Source organism: Acomys minous, assembly GCF_964271855.1.
Source record: "Acomys minous genome assembly, chromosome: 4".
Lineage (NCBI taxonomy): Eukaryota > Metazoa > Chordata > Mammalia > Rodentia > Muridae > Acomys > Acomys minous.
The window spans coordinates 16927779-16942073 of record NC_140486.1 but is presented as its reverse complement, the minus strand read 5'-3'; the positions used below and the strand labels follow the sequence as shown (position 1 = coordinate 16942073).

At 36.4% G+C, this 14295-nt stretch overlaps 1 protein-coding gene across 2 annotated transcripts in view; it reads right to left on the bottom strand.

Moving 5' to 3' along the window:
* The window catches only part of DCC (DCC netrin 1 receptor), a 1088923-nt gene that overhangs the window by 172408 nt on the left and 902220 nt on the right, over positions 1-14295 (bottom strand). For both annotated transcript variants that reach the window (XM_084780514.1, XM_084780515.1), the window contains exon 14: positions 4991-5101. In XM_084780514.1, coding sequence (XP_084636640.1) covers positions 4991-5101 — 111 coding nt within the window. The remainder of the gene's footprint in view (positions 1-4990; positions 5102-14295) is intronic.

Below are 14295 nucleotides of genomic sequence, written 5' to 3'. Positions count from 1 at the left end.
AAGCATGTACGTGAATTAGTGAAAGTGAGATAAATATTTAAAGAAAGTGTACGTCACTACAATGCCTATAAAATAATGTATTATGACCATGAGTTTGTGTATGTGAGTGCGGGTATGTTTGAGTGGATTCTGGGTACTGTTGTGCTTATCAAGTTGGTCCACTCATTAATACAATTGTTTATATTACAGGATAGACTTTTATACTTTAATGGCGGAGTGAAAAGAAAATCAGATGGACTTCAACTCAACTTTACTTTTAGGTCTTAATAAAGAATCATATTTACTGTGGTCACAGGGTCCCAGAGGAAGTCCCCTTTCATCAGAGGTCTAGTAGAGCGGAATAGAACAGAAGAGGGAATGAGGGAACAGGAAGATGCAAGGGAGGGGATAACAATCTGGATATAAACTGAATAAATAATAGTAACTTTAAAAAAAAGATTCATCATGGATCAATAAAACAAGAAGGTTTTAAGACCAGTCTGACTAATTTCTCACAGTGATTGAAACAGTTTCATAGAGAAAGTAAAGCTTGCCTTACTCTTTCAAGGCTAAATTCTCTAAGATCAGTTAGTTTCCATTATGTTTCAAATAACCTGATATCACATTTTGTACCATGTGCATCAAAGAATCAAGAAGTACGAGCTCCTCTCGCTTCCTTTTTAATGTACTCTCCATATTCACATCGCTAACCTGTATGTGAGAAGTGATAAGAAAATTTTCAGCAATAATCATCAAGATGAATTTGTAGAGGGATGAAACTGAAAGATGCAAAACTGAACTGTGCAACGGTAAAGTACTGGCGAAAGAGTTACATTCACAGAGCTGTAAAGATGACTTGATGGTTAGGAGAACTTTGTAATCTTGCTGAGGACTCCGCTTTTGTTCCCAACACCCATGTGGCACCACAACCATCTGTGACCCCACTTGTGGGACACCTGCTGCCTTCTGATGGCATCCTCAGACATCAGCCATGTAGTCACACAAATACTTCATACATGTTGGCAGAACTTTCAAACTCAGAAAACAAAAATAAATAAATCTTACCAAAGAGTAACATTCATATAAAGGAATATTTTTTTTCTGAATCAGTAATGGCTGCAGTAATATACTAAAGGCATGCTATTTAATAGAATATTTGAGAGCTTTTCTGTTTAATCATACTTGTCAAAACACCCTTCCCTTAAAATATCTGTTTCTAGTTCTATTCATTTTAATGAAATAGTTTCCAATCAGTGCAACGATTATCTGTGCACCAGTAGAGCTGTTCTCACCAATTTCTTGTTTGCACTCCCTGGGATTCAACACAGAGGAGGCTCTTAATTACATTTCGTAATACTTGCATCAATAGTGAAATAAGGAAAATGTATAGAGAAATGCTGCGTGGAACAGGGAGATCATCTTAAAGGGAAAATGTGGGAAAGCTCAGTAAGCATAAGGCTTTAATATGGCTCTACTAACGAGAACTACATCAGATTACTTCCTACAACAGAGGAGTAAAGTGGTGTATACACAGAAGGCACGGGCATGAAAAAGAGCATGAAATCGAGGAAAGGTTGTGCTCCATGCAAGCAGCTGTGATTTTCTACGTTGGGTCCATTTGACATTTGATTCACTCACAGTCGGGAAAAGAGCATATAAGTCAAGCGCTGAGTCCTTTCCAATCTGGGTATTTTATAGGACCTCCTGGACCTCTGCTCCATTTATTTTCACTCCTTCCGGTAAGAGATACGGCCTCTAGGTTTGGGTAAGTGATATGATCTCACTTCTTAGAGTCGTTTGCCTTGAATCACAGCAGCGCTGTTTCATAAATTTCTACCTCCATCCAAATCTGTGGGGTCAGTGGAGACTTTACACTGAGTGCTGGGCATGGATTCGCAGAAACAGACCTTGAGTTCCAGCTATTGGTTCCTAGCTGACCTGATCAATTTTAGTGGATAATTTTAGTTTGTTCTGTTTCTTTGAACTAAAGAGAATAATAATTACCTTATGAATGTGGATGAGAGGATTAAAAAAAAAAAGAACATCACAAAAATTGATGTAAAATAGAAAAATTAACTATGTTAATGGCTTATAATTCTTGAAATCGAACAGATGGTAGCCTCATAATCATCAGCTCAATTTCTCTGATCTCATTGCAAGTGGAGCTCCAGCTTTAGGACGTCAGACCTCCATCTTGGCAGGAGGACTGCTCTCTGCCATACTCACATGGGTGCTCCCTCATTTTCTTATTATCTGCACTATATTTTACTTAATCTGAGATATTATTTTCCTATACAAAGTGATAGTTTACAGTAATTTCTATTTCCTCTATGGTGCTTTCTTTTGCTTTTAAAAATATGTTTATTGTTTTAAATGCTGTGTCTGTTTATGTATGTAAATGGCTACATTCCCCTGAATGTACATACCCACTTATGCCAGAAATGTTGGATACCCGCGGAGTTATAGGTTACTGTGAGTAAGCCAATGTGGGTTCTTGGATATCACTTCCTTGGAAGATCAGCATACAGTATCAATGGCTACCCATCTCTTCATCCTTGGTTTATTTTTAAATATTTATCACTACCCATGTCTAGCTGAATAAAATGTATACTTCTTGAGAACAGGGACTTTATTATTTTGCCTGAAAAAAATATTAAGAACTACTTGAACACATAAATATGTATGAACATTTCTCTGATCTATTAAGGAAATATGAACTTTGTAAAACTTGATTTTGTGTTAATTATATAACCCATGTCAATATTTTATTACAGTTATTTTTGTTCAAACCTCTATTATTGGCCTAATCTTTATTAGTGTTTAGCAAGCACATTTTTATACTTTAGTGCTATCTTTTCAAAATGAAATTATAATTATAACACCTCTCTAAAAATTAATGATGTGCTTAGTATAAATAAGTTATTGATTTAAAGAAAAATTCCAACATTTAAAATATTCATAATGTGGTCAAAATTCAGTCTTGTCTATTAGAACCAACCTGTGCACATACTTGATCACTCCTGATTAGCTTTTTAATTCAGTGCACAATATATGGTGCTTATGCTAAAGTAAACCTCGCAGTTGATTACTCTCTGCCATTCTTATACTCAGTTACTAATTCCTATTTTATGGGAAAATATCACTAGTCTTCAAGTACTAGTTTTACTTTTGTTGGTGTTGTTTTGGTAAATGGTCTTCATCTTTTGACTCAAATGTATTCTCTTCCTGTGTCAGCCTCCAAAAGGCTATATTTCTACTTAGTCATCAACATGACATGCTTCAAGTACTATTTTTAAAGGAGGATGCTCTTTCCTTATTCACTCCTTTATCCTCTGTCGGCTTGTAGGATACTATGAAAATTCGTCCTGATTTACCCTTTAATAATGATCATTTCTAGAATTTGGCCTGTTAGGTTTCTGTTACTTTGAATATGAAGGAAAATATGTCTTTCTTAACAGTATTTGATCTTCAGAACAGCTCACCAAGCTTGCCATGAAGCGGGTTTTTGTAAACTTTTTGTTGAATGAATATTTTGGTCTGTGAGTAAAATGACACCCATAAGCTCATTTGTTTCAACACTGGATTCTCAGTGGCTTGGTAAGACTGTAGAAGCTCTTGGTCATAGAGCCTTGTTGGAGGAAGTGACTCAGAAGAGAAGACCTGTAGTCTTCATCCTGCTCACTCTCTCGGGCCTGACCGCTGTTACAATGTGACTAGCTCTTCTGTACCATCTCTCATTTCATCATTTCTATTGGGGAATGACCTGGTAGAACTGTAAGGGAGAACAGGCCCATTCTCCATTAGGTAGCTTCTTACTGGGTGTTTGGCAAAGGTAATGAGAAAAGGGACTACTACAATAGCTGGTTGTACCACGTGAGAGTGATTATCACCATTGCGGAAACACCATCTGCTCATTGCTCTATTGACATCACAGTTGCTTTCATTAAATCAAATCTGTACAATCGTGAATAACAATAGATTATTTTACTAAATTAAAATGGAAAAGATAAGAAAGAGAATTAAAGTGAGTTCAAAGATGTAATAAAAACATTTGAGAGTACTGAAAAAACAGAATAAGATTATGGATATATCAGAGAGGAAAAAAGAAGAAGGAAGAAAAGAGATACAGACTGTTTATTCTTTATTTTTCCTCAGGTAATCCCATGTCCAAACTTAAGAACTAAGAGTTTATCATTCTCATTATTGTGTGATGAAAATTTTAACACATAACTGGAATTTAATTTAAATGTTTTTCTTGGTCTTAGTTTTGAAAGCATAAGATTAAGTACACACATTTTTCATTATCATTTTTTGTCTTATTTTCATTATTTACTTTTTATTTTAGTCCATATTATATATGCCATTTATGTATTTTATGACTTGAAATTTATTTATTATTTCTTTTACTAAGTTTTAATTTTTATTCAGCTATAATGCTTTTATATCAAGAACAATTTCTCACTTGCTGAGTTTTATGACTCAGCTTGTATTTAATTTATTGTTATACAAATTTTATAAGAACCTTAACATCTTAACTCAAAATGTATCAAGATAATTCACAATAAAGCAAATTAAGTAGGTTTTCTTCAGCATAACAAATGGTGTCAAATATAAACGCTATTAGAAACAAGTAAAAAATATTTGTTGGCATTGTGAAGAAACATTCTTAAAAGTTCAGACAAGAGAAGCATATGATACATATCAGGATTACTGTCAGAAAGAGTAGGAATTCTTGTGGAGAAAACAGTTAAGGATAAGAGTTTAAAAATCTATAATAGAACAATATTCAAAGTATGAAAAATGAAACTTATCATGTGAACCATAATGAATGTACAGGTAATGCCACTAGACTATAAACATCCCTAAAGACTATTTTTGTAGATAGTGTTTTAAATTGTACATATGAAGATAGAAGAAAAACAAATAGGCTTAGAAATGGAGTTGATGAACTTTCCTATAGCACCGATGAAGCTAAGGTTACTAAGGAAGAGACAACAGAGTGAGGACTTACCATCGAGGTCATGCTCCGGGGTCTCCGCTGTGTACCAGTTGGAAGATGGTCCAGTGCCATTGACAGTCATAGCTGACACTTGGAAACTATATTGACTCCCTTTTTCCAATCCTATGAGAAGAAATTTCCACCAGAAAAAAAATGTTACAGAACAATACGAATTTCCAGCTGGGTTTCCAAAGCTTTAGAAAGATTGTGACAATAATTGGCATGATTTAATATTGTAAATATTTTGGTAATTATTGTTATTTTGATTATATGAAGAGAAATAGCATAGAAGGAACTAAAATTATATTTCATAAACTATAAATTATTGTGTACTTTTTCAGTTTATAAAAATGTATCATTGAAAACAGCCTCAGGGTAGATGCAGATTATAAAATATGAATGATGAAGAAATAATCAAAAATAGCAAGAATTTTCCTCACTGTACTTAGGAACCCTGCCTATAAATCAAGAGCAGTCAATGTAAAAATTTATGTGTCCATCATTCAGTGTAGGTTACTGATTATGTTTACATTGGGCTAAGAAGGAAGAATCCAAAGCAACTGAATTTCAATAGAAAATACACACATTTTCATTTTAAAATTCTTTTTCATATAATACATCTCTACCACACTTCCCCCCTCTCCTTTATGCCAGTCTTTCTTCCCTCCTTCCATCTCTCACAGACCCACAGTGCCCATAGGCCTCCCCCCAGAAAAAATCAGGCCTCTCAGGGACATCAGGCAAACAGGACATTACAAGTTATAATAACACAAGGCACAAGTCACATCAAGGCCGAGCAAGGCAAGCCAGTAGGACAAATGGGTCTCATAAGTAGGTAAAAGAGTCAGGGATGCTCTCAATCCCACTGTTAGGATTTCTACAATACTAAGCTACAAAGACATAATAAATATGCAGAACCCCTACAGCCCTCTGTTCTCTGCAAGTCCCCATGAGTCCCATCCAGTTGATTCTGTGGGCTGTGGCTTTGAAGACCCCCTCCCAGTATCATTTACTTTGTGTCAGATCTCAGAGTAGAAAGAATTGAGGTCAATCACAACAACAATTTGGGTGCATTGTATTTTCCACAGTAATGGCAATGGAGATTACTTTAGAGAGAATAGAAGTTACAGTTAGAGAGGCCTCACAGATTATCAGTTTTATGGGTTTAAGATTTTTATCTAAAAATCTGTTCCCTCCCCCAAGTCTCAAAGGCATTTAATAACAATGACAACTTGTTTAACAAGATGTTGTTAAGCAAATAATTCTTGTTGTCTTGGTTTCACTGTCTTCTCCCCAAACTCATCTTTAACTATAATGATTGCTTTTGTTTGTTTGTTTGTTTGTTTATTTATTTATTTATGTAGTTAGAAGGGACATTACAATAAGATTAAACCATGAAACCTTTGCCATTATCTGTGAGTTAATGTTGCTTGTATCAGGAGGATTAGTTACATCAATAATGAGTTCTCATACAAATGATGAGATTTGGCCAGCTTTTCTTTTTGTACATTTGCTTGCAATTACATAGTCCTTGATGGGGTGACTCTTAGCATATACGGGACTTTGCTACAAACTTTCAGAATGATGAGCCAAACCACCTACTATTCTTTATTAACAAGGCAGTTAGTGCAGTCCCATTAAAGCTAGAGATTCATATAATGTATTCTACATACACAGGAAAACGTCATAGTGAAACTCAGTATTTTGTACAGTTACTACCTGTCAATATTTTTTAAAGAACCATGGGTCATTCTTAAAACATTGACAACTCAATGTAAATTGTCAAGTCTTTAGATCTCAAGGAGTTGAAAAGCTCTTATAGGGATTATAATGTTGTCTGACTTTTTTTCTATTTTTCTCTCTGATAATATGAAACAGCATCACTATTTGGTACCTGAAACATATAAGTGAAATAGATTATCAAGGCATGATGCTTATTTCAGGGGCCAAATTACACACACACATGTACACACACATGCACACACACACACATAACCAAAAATATGAGTACTTTGTAGCAATGTAGTTTCTAAATGACTACTCATATGGCATAGTGTTGATCCGATGATGTTTAAGAACATGTACATCAAAGCTTAGGTAGAGAGCTCATATTCTAGAGAAGCTTCTAGTTTTATAAACTGGAGAAGCCCAGTATGCTGAGACTGTTATTGGTGACTTGTCATTGCTAACAGTGATATGTTAACTGTCTACAGACAACATTCTACAGTGCTTGACACATTGAAGATAAGACATGAGACTTTTGTCATCCTTCAGGAAAGCTTATAGTCATTTCAGTTTGCTACCCATTTGTACACACCACACTAACTAACATGTATCACAGAGGCATCCTGAGAAAGTTTAGATTTCTAAGGAAAGGCCACTCAGGGAAGACGTGTTTATCCAATCATGGCAAGTTATGGCTTCTGTAGACGTGTTGTGTGAGACATAGTTGAAGTTCACCAAGAAAATACTCTCCCATGCTAGGCAGAAACTCACCACGAGAGCATATTCTTCCATGTCAGGTAGAAATTTAGCTACACGTTTGCTCCAAATAAATAAGTAAACAATGACACCAAACATGTGTGCAATAACTGCTCTCAGAGGCTGACTGTGTCCCGGGCTTCCTGTGCTAACTGGGCTGGGCTATGACCTCCAGTGAATCAAGCACTAATCAAAGTTTGGCAGACACATATCTTGTGGGATATCATGTTCCAGTCCATATGGAGTCTTATGTTATGAATGTTATTAGACAATCACATCTAAGCTGTCTTAACATCAGGCCTTGGATTTCTCTGAAACAGAAACTCTACCTTTGGAAGTCAAGGTCTGCTTGAGAGACCCAGGCTACATTATAGACATGTCAGGGTCGTTCTTTGTGAAATGTATCTCCACTGAAAAAGAAGGGTGTGGATATCATACCTGATGTGAGTTCTACAATGTCTGATGGGACCATAAATCCTGCACAGTTCCTTATATGTCTGAGAGAGTGTGTATGAGTCCAAAGGCTTTTGCTTTCTCAGAAAAATGGGAATAGGGCTTCCTCAAGACCCAGCTATTCCACTCCTTGGAATATACCCAGAGGATGTACTACTACACAACAGGGACATATGCTCAACCATGTTCATAGCTGCCTTATTCATAATAGCCAGAACTTGGAAACAACCTACGTGTCCCTCTATAGAAGAATGGATAAAGAAACTGTGGTACATTTACACTATGGAATACTACTCAGCTATTAAAAACAAGGAATTTCCAAAATTTGTGGACAAATGGATTGAACTAGAAATTGTCATAATGAGTGAGTTCACACAGAAGCAAAAAGAGCTAAATGGTATATACTCACTTATATCGAGACACTAGTCCAAGGTGTACGTCCCCATGAAAAACTGTACCTACCAGAATAGTGGGTAAGAGGGGAGGACATCCTATTGAAACTTTAGGTGTGAGAAGCCTGGGAGAAAGAGGAAATGGAAGGACCCAGTGGGTCCTGGAAAACTACAGGCGAGTCTGGGCCCTGGGGCCCTCCGCAAACTGTGGCAACAGCCAAGGAAAAAATAGGCAGTAAAAACCTTGAACCCCTACCCGGACTAGCCGATGGACATTCTCCACTGTTGAGTGGAGAAGGAGATCTAACTTTCACACAAACTCTGGTGCCCCATATTTGAACATGTCCCTTGGACGGAGATGCCTGGTGGCACTCAGAGGAAAGATAATAGGTCACCAAGGAGAGACTTGATACCGTATGAGCATATTCAGGGGGAGGAGGTCCCCCTCAGACACAGACTTAGGGGAGGGGTGGGGAGTAGGGGGGAAGTGGGAGGAAGGGAGGAGTGGGAGGATACATGGGATGGGCTAACAACTGAGATGTAATATGTATAAATTAATAAAAATGTATTTAAAAAAAAAAGAAAAAGAAAAAAAAAAGAATAAATTTACTCTGAAGAAAATATTGGATATCTATTTTTAGTGATAAAATTCTATCATTAAAAAGAGTATCCTTGCCTATTGTTACCTTTAATACTAAGACTTGTTAACCACTATAATTCTTTTCTAATTTTATATACCACATGCCAGAAGATGGAATATCTTATTCAAGCAGCATGCTTTCTCTCATGTTAGCCTTGTTAGAAAATTACTATGCTGTTCCCAGTTTTCAGCCCATCAAATACGAGTGCATGTGTATCATTTTCTTTATTCAACATGGGCTACGAAATATGAGCACACTCTTAAATTCAGCTCCAAACAACCTTTCCTGAAGATCACTCAGAAATTAAAAACATCACTTTAAAATTTAGTCGACATGGATTCCCACAAGACTGATGCCTGCAATTTAAAGTCCTTGTTAGAATTATGAATTACTTTGTTACTGCAGATGTCCCATTATCATAGTAAAAAAACATACACAACACAAACACCTGTCTAACAAATAGAGCTTTGTAAAAAAAAAAAAAGAATTGCATTTCTACCCTTCAATTATACCCTACAAAAAGAAAGCATTAAAGCATTTTCAATTTTCTCACATCCAAATCAATATATCCATGTATGTTCAAGGCATTGAAAACATGGGGTCAAACCCTGCACATTTTACAACACTGTGGATTTATATTGAAAATCAATAACTATACTTACTAACCATAAAGAACATCAGTTCCTGGATACATTATGGGGGAAAGCCTAAACCATAGTATATTTTGAGTTGCACAGGACTTGTTGGCTCAGTAATGCTTTTGAAATCATGGTCAAATTGTCTAGAAATGCAATAGGTGTTCCTCAGCATGACTCATAGTACTGCAAAACGAAAGGCAGAAGCTTTGTCAAATTTGCTTTACTGACTGTTGTTCCTGCTTCAGTTCAAACCCAAAAGAAGTAGGTATGACATTTTTGAGGTTAATAGCAGTCACAGTTACAAATCTTTTTGATCATACTATGTTTAAAATCCCACATGGGCTCTACTTTTTTTTTTTTTTTTTTTTTTTTGGCACTAAGATGTAAGGGTGGGTTTAAAAGGTACAGTTTTCAATTCAGAATCCTTTAAACCTTTAAAGAGGCAAATGGACAGTTATAAGCCATTTGCAATAATAAGCCAATTAACTCACATCCTGCCTTTCCTTTGGGTGGCAGGGTAACAAGCTGGAGAGATGATGGTTTACCCCATGGTGACTAGATACTGCTAGTGTCTTACACAGCTCAGAGAAATGAGGATGCAGAGCTGGATTATTTATCTTTGAATGAGTCCATTTTATTGGAACACAGAATTCAAATGTATTGCACTTGAGGGGAAAGATAACATGGATCTGTAATGGCCTGAGTGGTATCTGTCCCAAACCTATATACTATATACAGGAGGATTATCAGCATTCAATCACACGTGCAGACAGGTCCTTTTGGACATAATCAATTGAAGAGCTCAATATGAAATCATTATTATGAATTTAAAGTGAGTACAATATCACTGAATAATTTTTAAATCTTTAATGTGAGACTCATTTTTATTGTATCTCACTCTCAAAAATATAGGATTATTTATTTATTTATTTATTTATTTATTTATTTATTTATTTATTTGCTCTATAGCCCTCTCCCTCCTCTCCTTCTGGTCTTTCCCTCTTTTGTCTTCTCCCTATCCCCTTTCCCCTACTCCTCAGAAAAGGGAAGCCCCCTCCCCCACACACCCCAGCACGTTTAGTTGCATCAGTATTGAGTGCATGTTCTTCCTCTGTGGCCTAATAAGGCCACCCTGCCAGGAGGAAGTGACTAAAAAGCAGGAAACAGTCCATGTCAAGGAGAGTCCCCGCTCCCCTTACTGGTGGACTTTCTCAGGGACGTACATGAAGACCAAGGTACCCATTGGCTACATCTGTGTAGGGAGCCTAGGACCTATCTATGCACAGTCTTTGGCTGGTTCTTCATTCTCTGAAAACTGATAGGACTGATTTTAAAAGGTCTATTGTTTAAAGTTATTTATGCTTTAAAAAACTATTTTCTATGAAAGTAATACTTTAAGGAAAATGATTTTGTCTAAAATATTGCAAAATTGAATTATATCTTATAATAACTCCTAAAATTTGGAAAACTGGGGATGTATTGTATCTCTGTGAAAAATGTGAAATCTCAATTCATATATGCTTATTTCCATGAGCACATAACACATATTCACAATGTTTCCCATGAACATTATACTACTTTATGTCCTAAAATAGAATAGGGAAGTTGGTATTACAGATTTGCCTCATGAATACTTGTTTTTACTATTGTTTCTTTAGCCAAAGAAAATAATCACTAATTTAACTTCTGTTTCTCTATTTGCAAACAAGATTGAACATTTTATCATGTTTATTGGCAATTTTGAGTGCTTTGAATTGAATTTCCAGTCCTTAATATCTCTGTTCTACGTTCATCTTTTATTTTACAAACAAAGTTTATTTCATATTTTTAATGTTCTCATGTGAGGAAAAAATCCAATGACAAGAAAATGTCAAGGAGCCTACTCTCTGTATTCTATAAAAGGCAGAAATGAAATATCCTCATGCCTTTTTATGTCTACTATTAAGTATTAGAAGTATTAAAAATTTTCAGTATGATTTTTTAAACAATGTTTTTTTTTCAAAGTAACCACATGTCATGTTAGGTACTTTAATGTGCATGTAGGTCTTACTTTAGCATCTATTTTTGTGCTTCATGTTATTTCTTCATGGTTGAGGAAGTTACATCATAGGCTTGACTTTTTAAAAGCTTTGACAATAGTGTGTGAGAATGTTATATCAGGTTTTAAAATTCAACAACATCCACTTAGAATTTTGCCTAGTTTTAAAATAGGTAGTGTTGTGTTCCATGATCTATCTTGGAAGCAATCTCCCATTTATGATAAGGTGTACAGACAATATTCCTAAGGGAATAAACTATGTTATTCTGATGTCAAAGATAATAGTCTAAGGAAAAGACAAAGTATGTGTGCCTCCCTCCCTCTCCTTTTCTTCCCCCGTCTCATGATTTGAAATAATATTTGTTGCATATCTGGCACAGAAGAATATCTCTGTTTAATCTCTGCACTTTCAGTGATCATTTATTCACTAAACACGCATAGATTTTTATGGAAAAATACATGAATCAATGACTCTACTTACTACAAATCATATGAGTTTTAGTTTGCCTCAAATCACACAATCATGTGCTATGAGGCTGCAATGGCTTATCTTCATTGTTAGCTCTACTTGATTTAGCATCGCGCAGGGGCCGTTTTCCTAACACTATCTTTGCAGTGCTTCCTGAAAAGTTTAATTGAGGTGCAAAGACTCACGCTGGCTACAGATGATGCCAGACCATGAGTTGAAGTCTCAGACTGAATAAACTGAACACTAGCACTCATCTGTCCTGATTGTGAACACACAGTGACATGTTTCTCCTACTATAATTTCCCTATCATGATGGACTGTACCTTGAAGAATATGAGGCCGAATAAGCTTTCCTTGCATTACTTTTGTCAAGTGTTATGACACAGCAATGAGAAAAGTAACTGATACAGAAAATTGGTCCCTGAGAGTTGGCAGATGATGTGATAAAACTGATCATATGGCGTAAGGGCATTTGGAATGAGTTTGTGGGACAGGCATGAAAGAGTTTAGAGCTGAAGAGTAGAAAAGCCCTTGAATGCTCTAAGCCAAGAAATTCTGGCAAGAGTGTGGGAATATCACATTCTCCAAGAGTCCTGCTCTGCCAATAGAGAAGCAGACAGTGTAGTCTTTGCTCCTGAGGTTTCAAAGGGAAACAAAGACTCTCCTGGGAGCTGGGCTAGATGCCTTTCATGTTATGTTCTGCCCCAAATCTGGCTCCTTTCTTCCCATATCCTAAAAAAATGGAGTGAGGCCAAATTTAATGGTAATGGAATAAATAGTTTGTTATGTCCAGGGAATATGACAACCAGGCTGTGTCATGGTTGCAGAGAGGGAGAGAGAGAGAGAGAGAGAGAGAGAGAGAGAGAGAGAGAGAGAGAGAGAGAGAGAGAGAGAGTCTTTAATGCATAAAGCATTATGAACAGATTTAAAGTTGCACTGCACTCAGGCCTGGTGGGAAACAGAAGCTGGAACTGTTAAAAAGACTGATGCCACCACAGAGAAACCTGCTATTATGCGCTTGGAATATTGTAAAGGTATCCTTAAGGCAACTCATCAGGGGTTCCAAGTTGTAAAATTGCAAGTTCAATGGATATTTGAGAATTGTGCTAAAGGCATTCCTTGATGAAAACAACCACCGCAGGGAGTTCAGTTGCCAAAATACACAGGCACCACTACAGCTGTGGCAGATGGCATTCAGAATAGACCTGTAGCTGGTGGCAGGTAGTGTTCTCCATGATGTGCTGTTTTTTCCAGGCATACAATAAGAAAGAGAGAGTGAGTATAGCAGGGAAGTGAGAAACAAGAATCTAGAGAGCAAGTGAGACAATGTGTGGCAGAGTTAGATTCTTTGAGAGAAAGTTTGAGCAGTGAGTAAAGCTCCATTGCATTAAGCTATGAAGATGAAAATCACTGCAGTGGGATGTTTATGACAGAGATATGAACTAAATTCTGAGGAAAGCTGAGGTTAGGGACTAGAGAACACACAAAGGAGCAGCTATGCTTGTATCTTGTAGAGGAGTTGGGTGTGTGGGTGCTATCCAAGCGTGATGGAGACAGATGATGTCTCCAGGAGTTCCACATGTTGACCATGAGCTTGTGGATTTGGAGGTTGCCTTTCTCTGTTTGATCTTGCTTTAAGTTCATCTTTTACTATTATAGGCCAAGGATTTCTTCTGATAATAGAAACACTTATTCTTTATAATTAAGTAGAAGTGCATCTTTTATGTATTAAAATATGGATACAACCTATTGAGTGTTTACTCATGTTTCCTTAAAACACAATGGATGATTTTATTTTTCTATATTAGGTATTTACCAAATCATATCATCAAAAGAAACATGTTAGGATTAATACACACACACACACACACACACACACACACACACACACAGAGGCACACACACACACACACCAGAGAGAGACAGAGACAGAGACACAGAGAGATACAAAAGAGACACAGAGACAGAAAGAAACAGAGAGACAGGCATTGTGGACTCATAGGCATTTTTGTAATAAACAGGACAAATGACAAATAACGCTTGGCTCATTATTTAACTAGACATGGTATTCTAAGGGATAAAATATCTACTATACTTAAAAAGGGGTAAAGGGCTCTAAGGTAATGAAGCTAAAACTCCATGATGGTAGTTTGTAAATTGTTTTCATGGATAAGCTCACAGATAAGATTGTTTTGTGTCTTAGAA